Source organism: Metarhizium brunneum, chromosome 1 (genome assembly GCF_013426205.1).
Source record: "Metarhizium brunneum chromosome 1, complete sequence".
Classification (NCBI taxonomy): Eukaryota; Fungi; Ascomycota; class Sordariomycetes; order Hypocreales; family Clavicipitaceae; genus Metarhizium; species Metarhizium brunneum.
Window position 1 is genome coordinate 482,779 of NC_089422.1, and position 24,509 is coordinate 507,287.

Consider the following 24,509-nt stretch of genomic DNA (forward strand, 5'->3'; position numbering starts at 1 on the left):
GTCGCCAAAGACTTATTGGCTCACGACGCCTCCTCGGCCATTCGGACAATTTCACACAGGCTTCTCATGAACAACATATCTGCGTCTTCAGCCCCCATGTCCACCATTCGTTCTTCTCCGGTGTCACTTTCAGCCATGAGCTTGGCCGTGGCTACCAGTCTGGCGATGCACTGCAGCAGGCCGCTCTGTATCACCCGCAGCGCATTGTCTTGGCTACTGGGCGTGGTGTTGCGGCTGGTCATGATGCCCTCTTTGTTCCATTCGCCCAGAGGCGAACTCACGCGCCTGGGGAATCGGCCCATGCTGGCCGCTGCCTCTGCAGACGCTGAGGCTGTGAGTCCAAGCAAGGACGCCGCCTTCTTGGGAATGTCATCCTGCTGCTGCTGCTGCTGCTGGTCCCTCGAGCTCATCGAGCTGGTGCGTCCATTGCCAGCAACTGGCGCGGGGTTGCGTGCTACCAAGGCCGAGACGTAATTGTACGACACAATATGGGCGTATATGGCGTCGCAAATGTAATCAGAGCAGTGCCCGAATACGTTTTTGATTGGAGTCCACGACTTTGGCACGTCCAGTTCCTCTGACGATGTTGAATCCGTGCTACTTCGCTGGCGTGAACTGGAGTACATCGGCGTTGTTTTCCAATCTGATGGCTGCGGCCCCTTTTTGTAGTTGATAACTTTGCGCCAGAGCGATTTCCTTGGCGGCTGGATAGATGTATCCCCGGCAATGATAAGCGCTTCTGTGACGGGATGCCGCATTTTCTTCGCATAGCTGCGAATGGTCTCGACTGTTAGACTAGACGTCAAGAGCATCGTTTCCGGGAAGCATGCCACCGACACCCGCAGTGTCTCGATAGCATCCGGTGGTAAGGGCACAGCTCTTGCAGCCTCATCGCCGTGCGATGCCCAGGGATATGGCTGCAGGCTGCTGTTGAGCCACGATTGAACACTCCGCAAAGGTTGCGGCGGTGTCGGCGGCCGGACGAAAGATGCATGGGGTTTGGCAGAGTCACGATTCGCAACAGGGGATAAGCCTTCGTCATCGGACACGGAGCATGCGTTGGTGACGAGTGAGGTCTCCAGACAGATGGCTGGCTGAAGTGACGGCTTTTGTAGCCGATGAGTTGGAAAGGACGAATCTGTAGCACTGGTTCGAAGCGATTGAGTGCGCCGCATTGTCTTCAAAGATTGACACTGTGTCGGACACATCGTTTGAAGTTGATCATTTTTGAATGAATTCTCTGCAGGCTTTATTATTGGCCCGTTCATCGTTGATGGTCGCACCGGGACGCTCAGAGATCTACCGGAGAGTTGCCTCTGAACTGGCACACTAGGGAAGCCACCGCTAACAGAGTGTGATTTCCGGTGGGGGGAGTTGTGAGTATGGATCGAAGGGTTTGATATGTCGAGATTCGGGTCTGTCTCGGTAATAGAAGAGCTGAACTCAGAGCAAGGCGGTGTTTGTGGTCTTGGAGACAGTGATCCCACATTGTAGTCTTGTGTGTTGCTGTCAACATGATCCTCGCCATCCGAATCGGCCTCGATCCAACTGCATTCATACTGAATGTCAGGAAGAAGCGAGTTCTTCCGTCTGCAGGCCACGGACGCAAAGGACGTTGCGGTCGTGGCGACGGAACCGCGATGGCGGAAGTCGGGTGGTTCGGCGCCGTCCGAGCTGCAGTGACTAGTTGTGCTGGATGATTCGGAATCAAGCTCATATTTTTCCACAGGAAACTCTACTTCCTGGTCGACAAATGATGCCGTGGAATCCCTTTCCTCAATGGGATCAAGCGAATGGACTCTCGCAGAAGCGGCTAGATATGGTGAATACAAGGCCATCCTGCTGGCTCGTAACCTTGCTCGCTCCTCGGCAGAAAGTGAAATCACGGGGGTCCCGGCTGTCATCTTCTTCTCCGCGAAAACAGCTGCCGACAACTCCAGGTCTCTCGCAAGGACCTCGGGTAGGCAGTCAGCCGCACGATCTGCCATGCCTTCGTCCGCTGGCGTAGGCTGACTGTCGCTCCAAACACTTGAAGAAGACGGTGAAAGTTTAAGTGGAATCAGATCCTTCATGCTTGACACAGACCTTCTCCTCCCACTTGATGGTGACGACCTCGCAGTTGAGGGCGATTCACTGCCAGTAGTCGATGGCGCTTGCGATTCACTTCCAATGGGAATTAGCTTCAAGCCAAACAGAGACGTAAATGGCGATTCTTCACTGCCAGGTATTTGCATTGAGAAAGGCAATGCCCAGGAAGCAACGCAAGAGTGCTGGATTTTGGGGATGGGGGCGTATTGTTATATCGATAATTAGATGACCATACAATCGGAACAAACAACCATGCACAGACCAAGGATAGCGAAACACTGGCAATCAAGGAAGAAACATGCAGAGACAGAAAACAACAGATCTTGTGTTCACGCCCCGGCAGTGGATTTGGATGTCGCGGCGAAAGGAAGCCCGTTCATTTTGGATACAGGCGAGGCAATAATAATCATGAGACTGTCGCACTGTGTCTTCGCGGAGGATATTGATACTGAGGGGCGATGGAGGAACTATAGCACCCTCTATGACGCATCGTAGGGCGGCGGTGAGGTTGGGCGGACGTTGACAACACTCTGATGACTGCCGGGGTTGAAAGAAGCAAAACTACAACAGTGCGCAAAATACAAAAGCAAAGTCGCAGTGGCGCTACGAGACCCTTCAACATGCCACCATCAAGGGAGGCGTTGAATACTTTGTCGAAAAAGAAACAAGCAGCAGCGCCTAGCCTACCACGGAAGTCCAACGCATAGCGTTTTCGCAATTGGTGCAACAGCTTCTGTGATGATGCTCGTACAGTGCCTACTGAATGGTTAGCAGTGTGTGTAACAATGACGCTGGACAATGTCCCAGGTAACCAGGCGGCTCTGAACAGCTCCGTCAAGAGACGCGAGTCTAGTTGACGGATCTATTGTGCGCAATACTGAGACCAGGGCGTGTTTAATGAACATGCAGCAAAACCTCTTGGTCTTGCCCTTGGTACTTGGTGCCCTTAACGGTGAGGCTGCATTTTATAAAAGCAAATCCACCACAGTCCCTCGCCAAAGCAAGCCACATCGAAGCGCCCCAAACGAGCGGTGGTGTCCAAGACTCTGGTGGTACAGGGGTCTTTTCGCAGCGTCTTTAAGTCGTGAAAGCGAGAGTAATCCACAGGGCTGCCATGTGGCATGGAGCTCGGCCATGTAATCATTCCTTCACCAGCGCCCCCCGTATGAGCAATTAATTTGGCAATGGCTTACGACGGGAACCGGCTTCGCGCCGTTTTGTCGAGACCTGGTGCAGTTTAAAGGTTTTTCTCATCATTTCCCGGAAGGCGGGGAGTTGTCTTGTTAGGTTGCATCCATTAGGCTTTCCTGGCTGCAGGTCGTATGTAGTAGTACTCCGTACTAGTTGGCAAAAGGGGGCATTGCATGATTCTTCCGAGGATGACGACGTGCGAGGGAAGCGAGAGCGATGGCACATGGCCAAGCGAAAAGCACAGAGCCGCGGGTATTAGCCAACTGGTCAGTAAACAAAACGCAGGGCGGAGATGTGAGCGGCTGAGACAGAAGCAAGGGGGCACTGATCGATCAGAGCCATCCCTGGCTAGGAAGAGAACCGAAAAAGCAAGCAGGCGCTCGGAAAGGGTGTAGTTTCATGATGAGGTAGGTAACACTCAACGGCGGATAAGATGACAAGTGGATAAAGCAATGATGTTGATGGCTGGACAGCGACTTGGCAGAAGAAAGAGTGAATTTGCGTACTCGGCAGTCCTCTCCAAGTGAGGGTTGATAGCCTGGGGGTTCAGGGATCAAAAGAATGTGCAAATGGACGTCAATCTCCGGCACAGCAGATGTAGCACAGCAGATGCAGGGCACAGAGTATGGAGTATGCAGATGGTGAATTCGGTCCAGTCATCTGGGCATCACGAGTTGCACCACAGTCTCGAAGGCACGGGGGAGGAAGGAAGACAGCAGTCGCACCTGCCCTCAGTTGACCCGGACAAAGCACATCGCGCATGCGCATGCGCGTAAGCAAACAAGCAAGCTTTTCATCTGCAAGGGCAATTGGCAAATGTCCTAACACTCGGTCGCATGTCTATTCCCAATGTCCCCGTTCTGCGGCACATTGACTGCATACAATGCAAAGGTGGCCGCTGATGGCAAACACGCCAACACGATAACTGCTGGGTGCAAGCTCACAGCAGTCGGGCCCAACGACGCCTCTGCCCCTCCTCGATTCTTGTGAAACGGAACTCGGCCCTCTAGCGACGACTGTACAGTCGCCCCAAGAGGCAAAATTTCCTTGGCGCCTTTTCTTCCTGTTTGCCAGCAGAATAAAACGCATGAAAGAAGCAGTGTGATGCCGCGCTCATCACATTTGTCTCGACTTATGTATGGCTCAATCAATAGCCTCGCCCTCCCTTGTCATGGCTGCGCTGCGAGCTGGGCCGTCAGTGTCTGCCATGCTGGCGTGTCGCTGTCTGACATCCAACCAGCCATCCTCACATTTCAACCTCTTCGTCGTTCCGTGGGTCTGACAATCCACAACCCGCAATAAGCTCTCAATTGCTTGTGTGGGGCTCGGCCGTCGTGCATGGCACTGGAGGCTGGTGATTCGATGGCATTGCGGATGGATTCAATTTTCTTCCTTTTTTGTTGGAGCCGCCCAGAAACAAAGCATCAACGACGCATTGCCTCCAGCGTATGCCCTCGCGCCTGGCTTTGAAGGTGGCTTTTATTGGTTTCGTACCGTTTGACCACGTTCCGTTGGCATTGACGATTGTCTTGCCTTGTTTTCTTGGCTCTGCCTTCACGGGGCTGCGCCTCGTGCTGCTACTCAAGGCTAGTGCAGGCCCTGCGTCCATCACATTCGAAAATCGCGACACCACTTCAACTCGACATGCCGTCTGAGGAGATATTTTCCTCCATCTGCGGACCGCCAATTGCAGCCAATACGGCGGTTTCAAAAGATGTCGGCATATACGGCCACTCCTTGACCCCTTCCTGGGCAATCAAATCTACTTTTAAGAAGAGTTCAGCGCCGCCTCATGGCATCGCCGTCAACGATACGCACATATTTGCTGCTCAGGATCAAAAGGCTCATGTACATGTCTACTCCCGGCTGCGTGGCAACCAAGAAACCCTGGTAGCCTTTCCCGAGCGAATTCGTAGTCTAGCCCTTGCTGGCGACGTTCTCATCTTGGGTACATCTGAAGGACGGCTCATTCTATGGGAGGTCAGTGGGCAGTTTTCTTTTTTCCTCGCAACAATCCTTTTCAACCTGCCATGTTGCCTTGATTCATTATTTCTTTCTTTCTTCTAACCTTCTGAAACAGATTTCCACCGGCAGACAAGTTACTACACCGCCTTGCCATGTGCAAGCTGTCACTTGTCTAGCCGTCACCCCCTATCATCTGCTTTCGGCATCAGAAGACTCCAACATTCATGTTTGGTCTTTATCTCGCCTTCTTGAGCTCGGTGCCGACGCAGGGCATGAGCCCGACTTGACACTGTCTAACCATCGCGGCGCCGTCACCGACTTGGTTGTTGGGCCAAGCACCAACGCTGAAACAAGCCTTTGTGTATCTGCCAGCACTGACAAGACGTGCATCCTGTGGAACTATCAAACAGGCCAAGTGCTTCGAACTCTATTGTTCCCGTCTCCGCCACTCTGTGTCTCTCTCGATGCCTCTGCTCGAGCTCTGTTTGCCTGCGCTGAAGATGGAGGACTGTATCTAGTTGAGCTATTTGGTGACAAGCCACTGGTCGGATCTCGCAGCGCTGAGCTTGCCTCGATTGTTGTTCAAGTAAATGCTCCTCTAGGAGTTTCGGATGTAGCCGACGGTCCCGCGTCTTGTCTTGCATTGAGCCACGATGGTACATCAGTGTTGACGGGTCATACAAAAGGAAAGATTCTCCACTGGAGTCTGATTGACAATTCCCATCCAACCGAGCTGGCGAATCTCAATGCTTCCGTTACAAATCTTGTTTACCTGCCGCTGTTATCACCCAAGAAGCCGTGCAAAGTTGCAAGCGTGGTGAAACCCACTCAGAGTCAGCGGCAATACTCCATCACTGCTCAGCTGAAAGGGGATTTTGGAGAGGGTAGCCGGTTCAGCTACATGCTCAACTCGACAGGATTGCCTGTCGATGTGATTGAGAGCGCCACAGCTTCAGTCCTTAATTCTCACTCGGGTACCAAAGAAGACACCAGACTGCTCAAAGAAAATGAGGAGTTGAAAGCCATTATAGAGGAGCAAAAGGAACTACAAAAAGCCACGATGCAGTATCGCGATGGTGGAAAAACATCATGAATTGTCCACTAGCAGTCAGGCAACGCAAAAGGCGGCGTCGAGAAAAGCGCCATTTCGGAACTTAGGGGTAATGAGGGTAGGATGAGAATTACAGCCTACGGATCAACCTGTCGCGCTCTCGGCCAAGGCAGTACAATGGTAACACAGTCGTCTTGAAGCCCACGGCTGTTAGTGCTAGGGGGAGAATTGAGGATTATCCGGAATACAAAATTTGTGCGAGTGTACCAGGATGAAGACGCAATGTCTCATCATGGGGCTCAAAGAGCCATGTGTTGCGCTGACCTGCAAGTAGTCCCTACTAGATAGAGCAAGGGGAAACAACAAAGTTGGAGGCCGGTGTTCCGTATGATGGCGCCATTGCATGCAACAAAATAAATATGATACCCACGACAGGACACGACACGGCAGGAGGTTTGCATCTTTCGTGAAATGCATGGCATTGCTGGAGTCGCACTTGTACCATCCAAAGCCTCGGCACCAATCACCCGTCAATCCATTACCATGCCACTCGAGGACAGTGATATGGACCAAGTCGTTCTCCATCACCACGTTTGCGAGAAGCAAATGACGACGCTATGTAAGTAGCTCGACGGAACTCCTGTGGAGTCGGACCAGTGGCGACGCCAACAGTCTACCAGTCAAGAGCATGTCAATTTTCGGTGATAATCGGGCTCGGACAATTCTCCACCCGAACAGAGCGCTGCCCCCAGAAATGTCATTCACGTCAGCCAGGCCTCGAATCCCTCCAGCCCGGTGAATTTCTTCGTTGTCAACGACATCAAAACGCACCCTCCCACAATGTCGCTCGTTGGCAGTTTGAAAGGTGACATGCCGCAACAAGTTCGATCTCTCGTGAGTAATGACAAATCCTCCAAATCGACATGCCGGATTCCGATTATCGGGAACGTCCTTCGCATTCACCTTGCATTCGATTCCCCGAGTATCCGGCATTTTCGCACAGGCGGCATCGGGTGCAAGATGGTGCCCGATGATTAGCGTCGCTCAGGTTCAAAGTCTAACGCAGTGTTTTGCTTAGTATCGCCAATTATTACGGCAGGGCGAACAATTCTCAGCATACAACTTTCGAGAGTACGCGAAGCGCCGAACGAGAGATGCTTTTCGAGAGAACATATCCGTCCAAGACCCGCGCAAAGTCCAGGAACTGGTACAGAAGGGATTGAAGGAACTTCAGGTCATGAAGGTATTTAGCGATGCAACGCGACACCTAGCCGTTACGCGCCGGTTTTGACTGGATACTAATCGTTGTGAATCGATAGCGACAAACGGTCATCGGGCAGTTCTACCAGCTGGATCGATTAGTTGTCGAGGGAGGCATTTCGGTACGTCATCATCTTGACGCGGCGATCCAGAGCACGATCAAAACTGACACTTGGCAGGGCAAGGATACCGCAAAGGACGGCGAGGTGGTTAGGCAGAAGGAACAAGGGTAGGCATCCATCATCCATGAGGCCGCGGGCCTTTTAACAAAATAAAAATGCTGATGATTCTGTAGCTGGAATTGAGATAACAACAAGGGACGCTTCAGTGAATACTGCTTGAAGCTTGTATAGTAGAGCGGCGGATTATGACTGTACATTGAAAATACAACGGATACCTTAGCTTGAGCATCTTTACTAGCTCTGGGGCAGGAGTCACTTCAGATTTGGGGCATAGAACTGGAGGCAATAAAAGCACATCTCAACGATTATTCTTGCAACATGGTTACGCATATCTTCTGGTATCTCTTGACTGCACAAGGCGTGACGGAGCCGTTGGTCAGTTGTCGCCCTTGACTGCGACTGCACCTCCATGAAAGGTAATAAATAGGCTTGGACCCTTGCAGCAACATCAAGATCGTAAATAATCTCATGTTTCAACATGGCAAAGTTTTCTCGCGCTCCCCGACCCCTTGCGGCAATGCCGTCCTGCTGCAGATGCAGGGATTGTCCTGTGCTTATGTCATCAAGTCGCAGCCTCGTAATTGGCCTTGTCGCGCCTAGCCTCACCCAAATCTTGACAGACAACCCATCAAACGGGCGAACGTGTACCCCTTCGGCGCATCGCATTCACGACCTGGTCTGTCTCTGCAAGTCATCTCCATACAAAGACTGCAGTTTGCGCATACAGCCAGGCGATAGCGCATCTTCACAGGTCTACTGCAGAGCAGTTCATATCTGCTTGGCAATGGCGCCAGGAGTTTGTACTACCCAGGTGCGACGATGCAATGATGCACTTCAGCTAACATGCCTTTTCAGACGCGACGCGCCAATCGAAGCGGTTACGCCGAACACGATGACTTTGAAGGTTTGGGAATATCTGAACATCGAATCGAACATCTCCTAATGATATTCTAGGTCTTCCCGTACGACAATGGCGGCAGGAGTGGGTGAACGTGGCGCCACCACTTCCCCAAGAGCCTATGCAGCAAAACGACGTCTGGGCCATTGAACTTTTCCACGGCATGCCAAAAGACTCGGCTTTGCTAGCGCCGCACAGCCAGGAGCTCCTTCGCGCCGCCCGGTCCGGCCAATTGTACAAGCGACCTGCGCCCGCCGAGGAAGAAGAGGCCGAAGCCGAGATCCCCCAGACTGCAGAGAAGAATGAGAAGAAGGAAGAGGAAACTACAGTCAAGGGGTTTTCTATTAAGCTGTGGAAGCAGATCCCACGAAACAACGAAGGGTCCGGTTTATCTCACCTGGCTAAACGGAGAAAGGGCACCGTCACGATTGCGAGCAGGACTATCGAAGACAAGGCGACAGGACCGACCGTCACGAGGGCAACTGTGCGAAGAATAGATGCAGCGGGCAATCCGTACACGGAGGAAGTGACGCTTGCCGAGGGTCAGCAGGTAGTTGGAGAGATCATTTCAACTCGTGTTGAGGCTGCTCCTGCTCCTGCTGCGGAGGCATTTGTAGCCCCTGTGCCGCCCCCAAGACGACGACCGCCGCCGCCTAAGAGAAAGTCCAAGGCTGGCCCTGGACGGGGAAAGAAAAAGATCAAGAATCCACTCCCCGGTGAAGGCCAGCCCGCTGGCGTCGCTCCAATTGGTGGTGGTACAGCGACTGTTGTCAAGATTGAAGGCCAGGGAGAAAATGTGAGAACCCTTACGGCATGACCAATGTATCTGGATACTAACTGTGGATGTGGCAGGGTATCGCTCAAGAGGGCGCCAGTACCCCTAACCCCGATAGCGAAATGGCAGATGACGATGACGATGATGATGAGGGAGATGATGGTGAGGAAGGGGAAGACGAGGACCAAGAAGATGTTGATCACCAGGGTGATAATGCCGACGACTCAAAGATTCAGGATGAGGAGATGACAGATGTTGTGGAAGAAGCCAAGCTTCCGACCACAAGCAAGCCAGTCGTTGACGCTATGGATGGCATCACGCAGACGGAAGTGGTACCGCCCCTCACCCTAGCGCCGGCTCTCGCCAGTCTTGCGACCAGCTCGCCCAGGCCTGAGGGCAGTCCATTGAAGAACGTGATGATGCAGTCTCCTACCGAAGTTCAGGCGCAAGAGGCCCTCCCTCCAGCTGTTGAGCCTGCGCCGGTATCCGGGCTGGAGCCTGCGGCAATACCGGGGATGACCAGCGCGCACAGTCCAACAATGGAACAGAGCCAGACAACTGATGCTGAGTCCAAGGTGGAGTCGACGATTGTTGAGCCTGCATCCACAGTTGCTGGAGATGAAGACAAGGCTCCAGCCCATGTAGATGTGCCTGCAGGAGACGCACCAGCTGGAGAAGCTCCCGAAATTCAAAGGCTTGCTGAGCAGGAACAAACGGAAACAAGACCGAACGCCCCGTCACCGCCGAAGACAGCTAGCCCCGATGTCGCATTGAGAGAAGAAGCTCTGCTGCCGCCTCCGCCTGAGGAAGTAGGCAACATCTCCAGCCCAAAGGCTGACGATGGCCAAGACAGAGTTTCAGACAGCGAAGACAAGAGCAGGGAGAGTCATCAATCCGATTTTGCCTCTGTTTCCGATCGCCCGCCGTTGCATCCTCAGGATTCCGTCATGACTGAAGACACCATCAAACCTGAGGATTCTGCGTCCGTCAGGTTCCCCCTCTCTGAGTCCGGGGCTCCATCAGAGGCTGGAACTGCGTCCATGGAGGATACAAAGGACGCAGCTGTGGCAGCAGCGGAGCCCATAGAAGAGCTACCCAAGGAGCCTTCACCGCCAAAAGACGTCTCTCCTGTTGCAGAGTCTATAGTGGATACCCCTTTGGTTAATACTCAAACGGAGCCCGAGAAACCGAAACCAGAAGAGGTGGAAGTGTCAACAGAAGATGCGCCCAAGGAGGCTTCTTCCCCCAGGCCGGATCCCATTATCACCGATGCTCCCGAACCCGAGGTCTCACGTCCTGTCCCTGAGCCGGAACCGATCCCTGAAGCCAAAGAGCCGACCCCACCCGCCCCTGTGCCGGAGGTCTCTCACGAGGAGCCTGTGTCCGCGCCCGAAGAGCCAAAGGAGATGTCCCATGAGGAAGCAGCAGCTCAGGAAGCAGATGTGCCCATGGAAGAAGCAAAAGCCGAGGAGCCAGCTGTGGCACAAACGGAGCCTATCGAGGAAGATGCCCGAGACGAAGTCAAAGATGAGCCCACCAAAGAACCCACAGTTGAACCAGCTTTAGAACCAACACCTGTCGACATTCAGGCAGAAGCCCCCAAAGCACCTACTCCCCCCGCAGCCGAGCCGCCAACGGCAGACGCAATCCCAGAGCCTCAGCCCGCAGACGGAGAAGAAAGGAAGGACAACCAGCCAGCGAATGAGTAGGTCGTTTAGCGTCTTGCAATTGTTATGATATATAAATAGTGCACACCCGTATACGTGGCAACATCAAGGTTTGTCATGACGGCTATTAAATCGAGATGAAAACCAAATTACCGGGAAGGCGTTGTAAGTTTTGGGATGCACGGGTATTTTTGTTATGCGACGTATGGGATTGTGAATAGGGATATAAACGTGTATTTCTGTTTCTATATGGTTATTGTACAATAGGGCCTGCAAAATGGCGCCGTTTCGCTTCGTCCTCGTCTTCTATACCTCGTGAGAGATGTGTACGTTTCTACCTCACACACTTGACCTCATATGTATTCCCATATCCCCCCGCCACTAATCCAACGCACTCAGGAGTCAGGGCGCACCAGCGGCACCCCCCTCCAACCGCTCGTCCGGCAAGTCCTCGCACAACCTCCCATCCACGACGCCCTGCTCACTATCCCCCGCCGCCGCCGCCGCCAGCCCCATGTCCTGCAACCTCGCGGTCCTCCCGTTGACCTGGAGCCCCCTCGCGTGGGCGTTGCTCAGCCCCAACAGCGCGGCGCTCGAGACCAGCAGCGCCATGAGCACCATGGCCCCGGCCTGCGTCTGGTTCCCGCTGAACGCGGCAACCAGGTACACCAGCAGCTTGGCCGCGGCCTCGAGGTAGCCCTCGGCGACGGTCTGGCGGCGCAGCCAGATCTGGGCCGTCATGGCGCGGATGTCGGACCCCAGGCCGCGGAGCAGGACGCGCGACCCGTCGCCCAGGTGGACCGCGTACTCGCCGTCGTGGTCCTTGGCCAGGACGGGCAGGGGGGACGGCCGCGCGCGCTGCTTGATGGAGTATATGTTGAGGATGCGCGAGGCCATGAGGGCGGCGATGAAGGACAGGCCCCACCAGTCGGCGAGGAGGACCATGAAGGTGCTCGCCACGAGGGTCAGCACCGGGCTCAGCAGGTAGAAGACGTGGCTGAGCCAGTCTATCTCGGCGTGGGCGGTGCGTCCATGTCGTTTTACACGTCTCGTCGCGAGGCTGGCCAGCGCGCGCCTGATGGCTTCGGCTTGCTGGCGCGGCGTCGGGCCCTTCCTGACGCCGACGTTGAGCGTGGGCGTGCCGCTGGGGCTGGCTTCCTGCCACAGCCGCCGGATGTACTGGGCCATGGCGGCGTTGTTGACGCTGTAGACGGTCTCGCTTTGGCCGGAAGGGCGCTGGAGCACGGCGGAGAGGAGGGGGTCCTTGGTTCGGGAGAGGGCGTCGACGGCCTGTTGGTATTGCAGGCCGGGGGCGAGGACGAGGGCGTCGAGCCATGAGGAGCCGCCGGTGATGACGGTTCGCTGGGCCACCGTGTGCAGGTCGGCGAGGGCGAGGAGGCCGGCGGCGGAGAGGGAGAGGCTCGGGATCGGCGTGGATGAGAAGGCTGATAGTAGGGGCTTGGTTTGCGAAAAGGGATGCTCTTCGGCCATCGGGGTTATATGTGGTATGCTGCGTTGTTGGGCATGTCTGTTGAGGATTTGAGGCGTGCGGTCTATACGCCGGGCATTTGGGCCTGGTGGAATGCTGTGAAAGGGCTGCTTAGATCTGAGCTTTTGTTCTCACGGCGGGTAATTTCCACTATTCGGATCGAGTCTTGGGTGTAGTGATTTGGTCGGAACACAGCCGCGGACACACGACACTTTAAATGATGGAGATGGCCGGGGATTTGGATGAAGCCAGGCGGACCAGGCGGATGGCATTCCGGACATTGCGCCATGCGGGACAATCAGTTCTTGACCCATGATGGGTGTGTGTAGCCGCCGGACCAGTGTGAGGCTCACATGGTGGGCGAGGTGGTGTTTTGTATTGTGTGAAGTTGGTGTCGTGACCCCGTGCTATGCGTGTAAGTTGGCCCGAGTTGGACGGGGCTGCGACGTCATGACGGGTGGCGTGTGAGACACTTGGCCTAGGCGTCGAGGGCCGGCGAGATGAGCCCGTCTGGTGTCCAGCAATGACAAATGCTTGGATAGACGTTGGAAAGGAGCTGTGAGAGTTGGTGTGTGAGCAGACTATGTTTAGGCGTAGGGCGCAAGTGTTGTCGCCATAGGTTAAAGATGGCACAATTCATTGGTTGGCGACAACAGCAATAACCATGGCAGAAGAGCTTACATCAAATGGATACGTACTTAAGTACCTACATGTAGGTACTCCGTACATACTTGAATAGCAACCCGAAGTGCAATTCAAAGCCGCCCCAAATCTGCCCATGTATGCCTGGGCCTCTCGCGGCTCATGCATACATCGTAAATGACACTCGCAGTACCCTTGTAATGATGGCTGGAATTTTTTGATGTCGGTGCAAGACGTGCCATATGGTCTAGTGGGAGCCTTTACGGCTTACGGCTTCAATGTAACACAAAGTCACGTTGACGCCGTTTTGCAGGTGAGCGATCGGGACGGAGGTAGAGCAGCCTCGTGGGTGGTTTTGCTTAATGATGGGAAATGACAATGCTGATTTTATTATTCCCATTTTTGAAATTGTGTGACGTATAGAATACAACTACAGAGTACTTGAGAGTTGTTACGCTAGTATGACCAAAGGCCCAGCTACTTCTCTTGCAAGCACGACAAGATTCACCATCTTCAACAATACTAAAAGGGACTGTGTCAAATGCCGCACAACTTCTAATGTAAATAACCAGAGGTCTCGTACCAAAAAAAAAAAAACATCTGAAATATTTTCCGCTCTGCCGAGTACTGCGTACATCATTGACGCTTACAAAAAACCAGACTCCAGCCATCATGGGCTACCCTAGGCAGCTGTCTGCTGACTCAGCAACCAGCAGCTCTGACCTGGATACGCCATCACCCCCACAGGCTGCCACAGCTGGCCAGCTCGGGACGAAGCTCAAGCACGACGTCGCCGCTCACGCTCATTCTCGACATGCGGCGCACTCTCCAATCAGCCCTGCTGCTGGGCCTGTCGTCGCTCGCAGGCGCAGTCTTCAAAGACGAAGTCGGCGACATCGATTTCCACTACTCCCTCGTCGGTCTGCCCCAGGTCGAGACTACCTTCTTCCACCGACCGCGCAAGGAGGACAAGGCCAGCTTGCTCTACACACTCGGTGACGTTGGCGTCATTGGCGCCATCAATCCCAGCAACGGCGAGTTGATATGGCGCCACCAAATTAGCCATGGAATCGCCAACGGAGGCGGCCATCTCAGAGCCCCGGAAGGCGAGAATTGGGTCACGTCGGCTTACGGACCAAAGGTACAGGCATGGAATGCTCTTACGGGCCGAAATATCTGGGACATGGAATTCAAGGGTGTCGTCAAGGACCTCGAAATATTGGAATTGACCGAATCCCCGAGGAAAGATGTTTTGGCCCTGTTTGACGAGGACGGCGTGACGGTTCTTCGCCGGTTACACGGCGCTCTTGGCACCGTCGTTTGGGAGTTCCGCGAGACGAGCAAGGACCTGCCTGTCCAGGTCTCGACCAACATAGCCAACATCTACGTGCTCAGTCTACATGGCTCGCCCGGCTCTTATAACCTCAAGGTCACGTCTTTGGACATGGCCACGGGTGCCCGTGTTGATCACTGGTCCGTCGGCAACAAGGGTGACATCCATGGAGCCGAGGATGTCATGTTTGTTGGCGCCAACTCGGCTGCGCCCATCGCCGCCTGGGCAAGCAGGGGCCTTTCCAAGCTTAGTGTTAATGTGCTGGGCACGAAAACTAAGCAGGAGTTTACTCTCCCCGACGGGACAGAGACTCTTCGTATCCACGCTCCCCATCTCGCCCAGTCTCAGCCTCATTTCTTGCTTCATATTGGCACCAAGACTGGCCACAAGGCCATCGTCTACCACACCGATCTCAAGAGCGGGCAGGTCTCCAAGGCATATGAGCTGCCGCATCTTTCCGGCCCGGGGGCCTTTTCAACCAGCTCCGATGCTGCCAATGTCTACTTCACTCGCATTACAGCCAATGATATTTCGATTGTATCATCCGAGTCCCATGGCATTCTTGCCAGTTGGCCGTACCTGCCCAAAGATGGCCACGCTGCTGTCCATGCGGTTTCCGAAGTCATCAAGAAGGCCGGCGGCAAGGAATTTGCCATTCGTTCGGCTGCTGTTACTGATGCAGACGACTGGGTTCTGATCAAGAACGGCCAAGTTGACTGGACTCGCCACGAAGGCCTCTCTGGTGCCGTCGCAGCTGTCTGGGCTGAAATTCCCGAGGCAGAGAGACTTGCCGAGGTGCTGGCCGAGGAGGCTCACGCCAATCCTGTTGCCGCCTATATTCACCGCGTCAATCGACACATTGCAGACTTGGAGCATCTTCCTGCTTATCTTGCTCGCCTCCCCCAGCGCATCATCGATGGCATCTCTGGCGCGGATCTTACCGGTCACAAGGATGGGCTTCATCGCGATACATTTGGATTCAGCAAGATTGTCGTCGTGGCTACACGCCGAGGTCGCTTTTATGGCCTCGATACTGGCCGCCAGGGCAAAATCTTGTGGTCACAAGCTGTATTCAACGTGGACCCTGGCGAATCTCTTGCTATCAGGGGCATCGTGGCCAAGGATGCTGAGAGCGAGGTGACCGTTGTTGGATCCAACGGTGAGCGTGCCACCATCGCGTCCGCCACTGGCAGGATCCTGGAAGCCCATCAAGCTGGATCTTTCACCAAGGTTGCTTCCACTGCCGTCATTGGCGATGAATCCAGCCAATGGCTGCTTTCGCTTGGTGCAAATGGACTTCCAGTACCCAACATGCCTATTGGGACCATTCCTAATGATACTATTGTCCTCCGTGATGGCAGCCTTGGCGTGAAGGGCGTCAAGTTTACCGCGAAAGATGGCGAGGTCATCAAGGATGATATTTGGCAGTTCCAGGTTGGCAAGGGTCAGAAGATTGTCGACATTGTCAGTCCACCCAGCCACGATCCGATTTCCTCGATTGGGCGTGTTCTCGGAGACCGCAAGGTGGCGTACAAGTATTTCAATCCTAATACCGTTGTGGTTGCCGCCATTGAGGAGGCCACGAGCACCCTTTCGGTTCACTTGCTGGACATCATTTCTGGCCAAGCGCTTGCATCTCAGGTCTATAACGGGGTAGACAGCACCAAGGGCCTGTCGTGTGCCATGGCCGAAAATTGGTATGCGTGCACATTCTTTGGCGATTACACCGTCAACGATGGTACCGACCGAACAATCAAGGGGTTCCAGGTTGCCGTTTCGGATCTGTATGAGTCTCCCGAGCCCAACGACCGTGGGCCCCTCGGAGACGCTGCAGAGTTCTCCTCTCTGAACCCCGTCGACACCCCCACTGGTGTTCCTCTGCCCCATGTGGTCTCGCAAGCATACGTCTTTTCTCAGCAACTGAAGAGTCTGTCTGTCACCCAGACCCTGCAGGGCATCACTAGCCGCCAGCTTCTTGCATACCTGCCAGATAGCAACAGCATCCTTGCGGTGTCCCGACACATCATTGATCCCCGCCGTCCAGTCGACCGCGATCCCACGCCCGCCGAGGTCGAAGCAGAGGCGTTGATGAGGTACACGCCTCAGTTTGAGATTGACGGACGGGGCATTGTTTCACACGAATTAGACGTGCTCGGCGTGCAGGAGATTCTTGCCACGCCAGCCGTCATTGAGAGCACCAGCTTGCTTTTCGCTTACGGTGTAGACATTTTCGGCACCCGAGCCGCTCCTAGCGGCGTATTTGACATTCTGGGCAAGGGCTTCAACAAGGTAACGTTGGTGGGCACCGTTGCAGCCTTGTTTGTTGGCGTTTTGTTCTTGGCACCAGTGGTATGTCTGCCATGCTCACCCTCCCCTTGCGACCCCTGCAGCAAGCTAACGTGTGCCTAGGTTCGGAGAAAACAAATCGACAGAAGATGGGAGGCGTTTTTGTAAAACAATCCAAATGATATAAAAGAGACACATAGACTTGTGCTAGCATGATGCGACAGAGCTAAATATACATAATATTATCCCAATGTCATCCTCTTCCTCAGGAGCCTCGTTATACCTCTGGCCAGTTGCCGTTGATGACGATACAGCTCCCGTTGGCACTCCGCGCCGTGTCGCCCTCACTTAGAAACGCCGCATACCGCGCCACATGTTCCGTCGGGACGGCCGCACAGTCCGGCTGCGTGTGGTGCATCCGGTCCAGCCCCTCCTTGTGCAGGCCGTCGGCAAACGCGTCGTGGATGTTCGTCTCGGCCATGCACCCCAGCAGCAGGGCGACGGCGCAGACCCCCCTCCTGCCGTAGTAGCTCGCCGTGTTCCTGGTCAGCCCGACGAGGCCGTGCTTGGAGGCGACGTAGGCGGCGCCGCCGGCGAGCCCCCTCAGCGAGGCGTTGGAGCCGACGTTGACGACGAGCCCGCCCGGCGGCTCCTGCGCCTCCGTCATCTGCGCCACGGCGTGCCGCGTCACGAGGAACGGGCCCGTCAGGTTGACGGCCAGCACGGCGTCCCAGGTCGCCTTGCTGCAGAGGCCGGCGGGCTCGAAGCGGTCCATGACGCCGGCGTTGTTGACCACCACGTCTAGGCGGCCGAACTTGCGGGCCGCGGCGGCGACGAGCTGCGCGACCGACTGCTCGTCGGTGACGTCGGCCTGGAGGACGAGCACCCTGTCTGGGCGGGAGGCGTGCTCCTCCCGCGCCTGGGTGAGCCGCGGCTCGCTGATGTCGCTGATGACAATGTTGGCGCCGCGCTCGAGGAAGGTGTTTGCGATTTGGCGGCCGAGACCGCCGCCCGCGCCTGTGACGAGGACCGTCTTGCCGTGGAGGGCCATTGCGGGCGCTTTTGTGTCTCTCTTCTTTCCTTGGGGCGGTTGATGGGCCGGGAGCCGGGAGGTGTGCCTGGTTGCGGGCGGGTTTGTGCGCATGTTATATATGCGTCGAGGGACTCATTGTGGAATTGCTTGCAACCGCGGGCTGTGACTATTGACGGCGTCTTGGGACTTGGCGACCTGGGCTTCGCGCCTGGCTGGTCGTGAATCTGGGATGTTCTGCAACCAGATACTCTGCAGATGGTTGTCGTGTCTGGTGGATCCCGGTTGTTGCAAGCGGCATGTCGTATTCGGTGTCAAGGGGCGATCGGGTGCGTTCCGAGTACGATGCTGGACTGGATTTGTGTAGTTGGAGGGTTGGACATGTTCAGCCGATCTGGGGTTCGCAGGGGTTCATCACACGTCAATGGTGGGTCGTACCAGAGAGAAGTATAAACTAGAACACTATTATTTTATAATATGGAGCTCTATTGCCAGGTAACTACCTGATCTGGCTATACCTTTTGCCTCTCACTGTCGGTGATGCATGTCATTGGTGAGTATTGACAGATAGTACGGAGTAGGAGGCCCGTGTGAATCACGATCCTTGAATCCTACCCGTTTGCTCATAGTAGATGGCTGCGAATCAAGTCGACTGGACTTTTCTGTAAGTCTTGCCGAATACGTCGCTGCATTGCACTCGGTCCCATGAATGAGAATACCGCTGGTTCATCTGAGCTCACGTCGTGCTTGCAATAGATGCATGAGCCAATCAGACTCCAGAGTCCATCTGCACCCTGCAACGCCTCTGCTAGTTGAATGGGATTAGGCCAAGAAAGGAATTCCAAATGTTAGGGCCAACTTGGCACGACTATCCGCAGACAGAATACGAATACCGGCCATACGACGGCAACCCTGACAGAAGCGTAGTGGAAATGCCATCACGGTTCCCTTGAAGCCTCACTGGATCTTGTCCACTGTGCAACCTAGAACTCGCGGTGGACCAGTTTGAGCCCTCTGGAATAGAGGGACAGTGACCGATACCAACATGAAGCTACCAGTATGTACTGGGCCTGTTTCATGCCTTTAAGTACTTTATTTAAGGACTTCAGGAATCAGCACAGTGCTATGTATAAGAGACAAACTGGCGCACTTGACACCCTTGCGTCCCAGCACCCCCTTCGCATAAAAACAACACCGCAACCCAAAATCGGACGCTTGTATCGTCCCCGACGGAAAATTCGCAAAGACGTAAAAGGCATGAATGCGGCCCAGGAACCCGCCCACAACGTCGTCAGTAATGTCGACAGACGGTCTGACTCTGTATTCCCCAAAACAGAGGCGTGTTGCATTGTCCGAAAGCAACATACCGCCCAAGACAGTCTAGTGGGTTCTAGAGACGCCCTTTTCGCAAGTCCCTCGCAATTTAGACTACACATGCAGACCAGACTTGCACGCCTTTCTTTGCAGCGAAACCTACTCCCCCCATCTCACCACCTGCGAGAGCACACGTGCACGCGTCGAAGACGGCGTCTCGTGCTTCCCAATGTGTACCGTGATACCGCATCCTGAAAGATCTAGAAGTCTCTCCCTCCCGCCTCGAAACAATGGGGTCAAGGTCGTATCCCGTCTGAATACTTGGCCAGCTGGCGCTTTAATCCTGTGAAGCGGTTGTTTGCGTGGTCTGAAACACTGACCACTAGTACGTACACGGCTGTCCACCGCGAGGACATGCCAGGCTGAGTCTCCTTCCCGCTATTAAATAAAAAGTCAACCAACATGTAAACTTTACCAAAAACTCACATATACCGCAGTGGGATGCGCTAGTTCAGCCGTTGTCCAGTTCTGATGGGTTGCTTTGTTCATCTGGGACTGCGGAATGGGAGTGCTGGTAAACGCAGCCTTGGAGTTCCTTCGTGGAGGAATACTACTGATTGTGTGCTCCGCAGGTTTGAACATGCACTTTCCACACATTCTATGCCATCCAGAGTGTCACAGTCACAGACTTAGCGAGGCGTCAGCCTGTTGGGCAGCCCAAGTACATGGCCCCTTCTCGTCTCTCAAATTCGACTTTTTCCATTCAACTTGCATTCTGAACTAACACAACTTGCTTGATGATTTGGCCGTCAACGCTCAATGCTTGGTATCATATATGCTACACAACCAGAGCACAAAGCCCTTAGTCCTCATAATACTCATCAAACTCCTCTGCGTATTCTTCCTCGGCCTCATACAGCTCCTCCCGAGCTTCCTCCAGCGCTTCTATCTCGCTGCTGCTGGCGCTGGAGCTGGCAGCGTCCTCCAGTGCCTGCTGGTAGTTTGCACGAGCTTCGTGGACGTCTGCTCGAGCCTCGTCAAGAGACTCTCGGTCACTGTCGTACCGGTCGGCGGCATACATTGCTGGCGGCGGCTCGTTGTACGTGACGTATTCGGTATGATAGATATTGGTCACAGACGGAGCTGCAGCTTCGGCAGCGGCAGGGGCAGCATATGATGAGTGATGGGGTTTTTCGTCGTCGCTGCTGTCGCTGTCGCTTCCGTGGAGAGCGTGGTGAAGAACAGCTCCACCAATGGCGCCTGCTGCAAGGCCGCCAGCAGCACCAAGAAGTAGGCCTCCTGCGCCGCTGCCCTTCTTTTCTTTCTTGTCGCCTTTGGTCTGACCTTGGCCATCTCCATTGTAAGCTCCTCCTGGTGGAGGGGGACCAGCAGGAGGCCCGTAGCCTCCCTGGGCCGGAGGGCTCTGCACGGGAGGGCTTTGCATGGGCGGTGGACTGTAGCCCGGTGCTTCCCACTGCGTCCTGCCCGTCGACTCCTCTATGTAGTACCAACGCTGGTGTTGCTGGTCAAAATAGGGAGTCCATCCCTGAGGCAGTGGCGGCTTGTCGGATGGTGGTTGGTAGGAAGGTTGGGGGGGCGGAGGACCGCCTTGGTTTGCGCTGTACTGGCCATAGCCTCCATAGTTATTATCTGCGAGGTAGAGCATGGTAAGCAAGCGGCAGTAAAAGTTGCGTTGCGTCGAAGAAAAGACATACCGGGCTGAGGGGGGCCGCCAAATCCCATATTGCCAAACTGGTTGGTCATGCCCTGGAACGACATTGTGACGGCGCTTTGGTGCAGATGATGTCGACGAAATACAACGCTCGAAGCAGAGAATCAGAGCATCAGGAAACAAGTACCGCTGCAGGAAGGACGGAGGATTCAGGAAAGAGGTGAAGAGAAGAGTATTTTATCCTCAAGCCCCCTGTTGGATCCCTCCCGCACTGCAACGAAGCGTGGGTGGTCTTGGTTGGAGGCATTGGGACTAGGTGGACGAGGACGAGGGGTCAATCACAGTCGAGCTTAGTGAATGCGGGACATTCGAGACGACAAGCAATGATATTGGCGCCTCGGACTGGAAAGGTCCAGGGTCCCAAGGGTCCAAATGGTCTGAAAGGTCAGATTCTGGCCCTGGTGCATACGTCCAAACGGGCCGCTCCATCAAGTTAGTTTGTCATGACGGCGGCCCCAACAACCTCCAAGGCTGCACAGTGTCGGCTGGCCATGATTCAGCACCGAACACTTATTGTCGCGACACGTATCGGCTGGGCACTTCTGACAATGCAGATGCAGACGGGCAACTGTTCAGGTTGCAGATCCACTGGGTGAGCACAGCCCCGAACGCCCCGAACAGCCCCTTGGAACAAAGCCGAGCATTGGAGCGGCAGTTGGCAGTTAGCCATGAAGCTGGTGGGGTGTTGCAAGGCGGTGATGAGGGTGACAAAGGGAACATTGAACAAGAGGGCCAACTTGTTGTTCTCACGCCACGCTCTAGCCGTGGCCAGGCAGACCAAGGTCAGGAGTCGAGAGAGGATTGACATGTTGGGTAAAGCTGTTGGAGCGTGGTCGTGCTGCCAAGACCTCGGGAACTCCTCCCTTGCCAAAGTGCGCGGCTGATCCACGCTTGATCCCGCCCGTCCATGACTACTCGCAGGTGTTTGGGTGTTTGGCAGCGTGCACCCTGCACATGTGAGGTGTCTCAGCGTCTTCAGAATGTTTTGGTCACATCATGGGGCTGAGCAGCGCTTTCCCAAAGAGGTGGGGGCGGGGCAACCACCCTCCGCGTCGCCATCGCCATCGTCATGCCAAGTGCCTCATCCACCACCTTCTTCTTGCTTCCTCTGCCAGAGAGACAGCCTGGCCTTCTTTTCTTCCCCATCGCGGCCGTCCTGTGTCTATACCTGCGCTTGCATTTTCGTCAGTCCTGCGCGCATCACCGCTCACCGGCCCATTCAGCCGCCATCGCCAACGTCGAACCTGCCCCTCCCTCGTCGGCCCACGGCCCGGGCTGAGAAGCTTGCAGCCAAGTCAGCATCGATAACCCGTTCACGTGGCGACACTCAACCTAGAGCCGCAAGCACCTTGGAAATTCCCATCTTCACGTCGCTGCCGACCTTGATACTTCTACACATCGCCTAGATCGACTTGAGACTTTCAGCGCATCACATTGCGCCTACTTTGCAACATCGTATTCGGCTTTCTTCCCGACGACGCACGCGTACGTACATCGCAACCACCATGTCTGGTTATCCTGGCCAAGGACGCTACGGTGCTGCGCAGCATCACGGTGGCGGAGGAGGTTTCTCTCAGGGTCAAGGTCCTGGCTTTGGCTATGGCTATGGAAACTACGGCGGCCCCCCTCAAGGCCCTCCTCAGGGTCAATATGGTCCTCCGCAGGGGAATTACGGCCCTCCCCCAGGCCAGTACAATTCACCACCTCCCGGTAATTACGGTCCTCCCCAGGGGAACTATGGTCCTCCTCCTCCCGGCCCGCGTCCGCCATCCGGACCCCAAGGTTACGGCCACAGTCCCCAGCCTCAGTATGCCCGTCCTCCGCCGGCCAATCCACCGCCGCCCGGCTATGATGCTTACGGATATCCGATGCAAGGAGGCACCTATGCCTACCGCGCGCAGGCCGGCCCCCCCCCTCCCAGTGCTCCCCAGCAGTTTGGCCACGGTGCTCCCCAAGGCTATACATTCCAGTACTCCAACTGTACTGGTCGTCGAAAGGCCTTGCTGATCGGAATCAACTACTTTGGACAAAAGGGAGAGCTTCGCGGGTGTATCAACGATGTCCACAACGTGTCCAATTTCTTGATGGAAAGATATGGCTACAAGCGGGAGGACATGGTCATCTTGACCGACGATCAACAAAATCCCGTTATGCGACCTACCAAGGACAACATGATTCGCGCCATGGGATGGCTCGTCAAGGATGCTCGCCCCAACGACGCGCTCTTCTTCCACTACTCTGGTAAGTGTAATTCCGTGTCTCATACCCATGATGCAGTGCTCACCATAGTCTATATCAGGCCACGGTGGTCAGACCGAGGATCTCGACGGCGACGAAGACGATGGCTTTGACGAGGTCATTTACCCTGTTGATCACCAGCAAGTGGGACATATTGTTGATGACGAAATTCACGCTCGCATGGTCAAACCCCTGCAGCCAGGTGTGCGCTTGACAGCTATTTTTGACTCTTGCCACTCGGCCACGGCGATGGACCTGCCATATGTCTACTCTACCAAGGGTGTATTGAAAGAGCCCAACCTTGCCAAGGAAGCTGGCCAAGGCCTTCTGAGTGCACTGGGATCCTATGCACGTGGCGACATGGCAGGGGTTGCAAGCACTGTCTTTGGTTTCGCAAAGACTGCATTCAAGGGAGATGATGCATACAACAAGACCATGGAGACCCGAACGTCGCCTGCCGATGTGATTATGTGGTCCGGAAGCAAGGACGACCAGACATCGTAAGTTCCACATGGAATGCGACCTGCCGCAGCTATATGTGCTAACCCGTGCGTTCTCAGTGCCGATGCCACAATTGCGAACCAGGCAACTGGTGCCATGTCTTGGGCTTTCATTACTGCCCTTAAACAGAACCCTAAGCAGAGCTATGTCGAGCTCTTGAACAGCGTTCGAGATATCCTTGCATCCAAGTATACTCAGAAGCCTCAGCTATCCTGCAGCCATCCACTGGGTACGTTTACCTCGTGCCTGTCTTTCCCCACACACCAATACTAACAACCCCTTAGATACAAACCTGCTTTTTGTCATGTAATATTGTTCATTTGGCTAGATGAATTACGTCAACGATGAGAGGTTGCTTGGGTCTTGAGTTCCATGCGTATAATGTAGCGTTGCATGTGGCTATTGCTCGACATTACATGCGATGAGCGGAGGAAGACATGTCGGATATACAGTGGGAGGCAAAAAGTATTTGGCCAAATCAGGTACACGGCCATCACGCTCTATACTATACCGTATTGTATTATGGCATATTGGTGTGTACTTGTCGATGGGTAAATATATTCTGCCGCAGACTGTACCGGTATACTGGGAACTGTACTGGCTTATGCTGAAAGAAAATGTCAAATGAAAAGTTATGCCCTTGAGTCATGTGATGTGCCGTCCTGTCCGGGATCAAGTTGTGCCCAGCTCTTTGTCATGTTCTTATTGCAACTCTTACCAGTGCCCATTCCGAGTCCAATCCTGAGTCGTCGTATTCGATGAAAAATCTCATGAGGGAGTGGCGTGCTTGATATTTGACATTGATGGCTGTACGCACTCAGGGCGGTTACCTGTGCGCTGCGCCTTGATGATGGGCTCGGCTGCCAT

At 54.7% G+C, this 24,509-nt stretch overlaps 9 protein-coding genes across 9 annotated transcripts; 5 read left to right on the forward strand and 4 right to left on the reverse strand.

Annotated features, from left to right (window-relative positions):
• Window positions 1-20: 20 nt before the first annotated feature.
• G6M90_00g001590 (uncharacterized protein) lies at window positions 21-2,234 on the reverse strand (the record flags this gene model as incomplete). Its single annotated transcript, XM_014687430.2, has 1 exon — window positions 21-2,234. One exon carries the CDS (start codon window positions 2,232-2,234, stop codon window positions 21-23), a length of 2,214 nt encoding a protein of 737 aa, XP_014542916.2.
• A 2,689-nt stretch (window positions 2,235-4,923) lies between these two features.
• IPI3 (Pre-rRNA-processing protein IPI3) lies at window positions 4,924-6,337 on the forward strand (the record flags this gene model as incomplete). The annotated part of the gene is made up of 2 exons (XM_014687429.1): window positions 4,924-5,259; window positions 5,360-6,337. 2 exons carry the CDS (start codon window positions 4,924-4,926, stop codon window positions 6,335-6,337), a joined length of 1,314 nt encoding a protein of 437 aa, XP_014542915.1.
• Window positions 6,338-7,135: 798 nt separating this feature from the next.
• On the forward strand, window positions 7,136-7,860 carry LYRM4 (LYR motif-containing protein 4; the record flags this gene model as incomplete). Its single annotated transcript, XM_066129513.1, has 5 exons — window positions 7,136-7,189; window positions 7,374-7,538; window positions 7,615-7,677; window positions 7,735-7,784; window positions 7,851-7,860. 5 exons carry the CDS (start codon window positions 7,136-7,138, stop codon window positions 7,858-7,860), a joined length of 342 nt encoding a protein of 113 aa, XP_065986073.1.
• A 661-nt stretch (window positions 7,861-8,521) lies between these two features.
• On the forward strand, window positions 8,522-11,119 carry G6M90_00g001620 (uncharacterized protein; the record flags this gene model as incomplete). The annotated part of the gene is made up of 4 exons (XM_014687428.1): window positions 8,522-8,533; window positions 8,593-8,641; window positions 8,692-9,431; window positions 9,488-11,119. The coding sequence occupies 4 exons, from the start codon at window positions 8,522-8,524 to the stop codon at window positions 11,117-11,119; spliced, it is 2,433 nt and encodes an 810-aa protein (XP_014542914.1).
• A 360-nt stretch (window positions 11,120-11,479) lies between these two features.
• On the reverse strand, window positions 11,480-12,568 carry G6M90_00g001630 (uncharacterized protein; the record flags this gene model as incomplete). The annotated part of the gene is made up of 1 exon (XM_014687427.1): window positions 11,480-12,568. One exon carries the CDS (start codon window positions 12,566-12,568, stop codon window positions 11,480-11,482), a length of 1,089 nt encoding a protein of 362 aa, XP_014542913.1.
• A 1,454-nt stretch (window positions 12,569-14,022) lies between these two features.
• EMC1 (ER membrane protein complex subunit 1) lies at window positions 14,023-16,995 on the forward strand (the record flags this gene model as incomplete). Its single annotated transcript, XM_014687426.1, has 2 exons — window positions 14,023-16,890; window positions 16,951-16,995. 2 exons carry the CDS (start codon window positions 14,023-14,025, stop codon window positions 16,993-16,995), a joined length of 2,913 nt encoding a protein of 970 aa, XP_014542912.1.
• Window positions 16,996-17,104: 109 nt separating this feature from the next.
• 3BHD (3beta-hydroxysteroid dehydrogenase 2) lies at window positions 17,105-17,878 on the reverse strand (the record flags this gene model as incomplete). Its single annotated transcript, XM_014687425.1, has 1 exon — window positions 17,105-17,878. The coding sequence occupies one exon, from the start codon at window positions 17,876-17,878 to the stop codon at window positions 17,105-17,107; it is 774 nt and encodes a 257-aa protein (XP_014542911.1).
• Window positions 17,879-20,033: 2,155 nt separating this feature from the next.
• G6M90_00g001660 (uncharacterized protein) lies at window positions 20,034-20,950 on the reverse strand (the record flags this gene model as incomplete). The annotated part of the gene is made up of 2 exons (XM_014687424.1): window positions 20,034-20,821; window positions 20,887-20,950. The coding sequence occupies 2 exons, from the start codon at window positions 20,948-20,950 to the stop codon at window positions 20,034-20,036; spliced, it is 852 nt and encodes a 283-aa protein (XP_014542910.1).
• Window positions 20,951-22,408: 1,458 nt separating this feature from the next.
• casA_0 (Metacaspase-1) lies at window positions 22,409-23,952 on the forward strand (the record flags this gene model as incomplete). Its single annotated transcript, XM_014687423.1, has 4 exons — window positions 22,409-23,144; window positions 23,203-23,641; window positions 23,702-23,871; window positions 23,927-23,952. The coding sequence occupies 4 exons, from the start codon at window positions 22,409-22,411 to the stop codon at window positions 23,950-23,952; spliced, it is 1,371 nt and encodes a 456-aa protein (XP_014542909.1).
• Window positions 23,953-24,509: the final 557 nt, after the last annotated feature.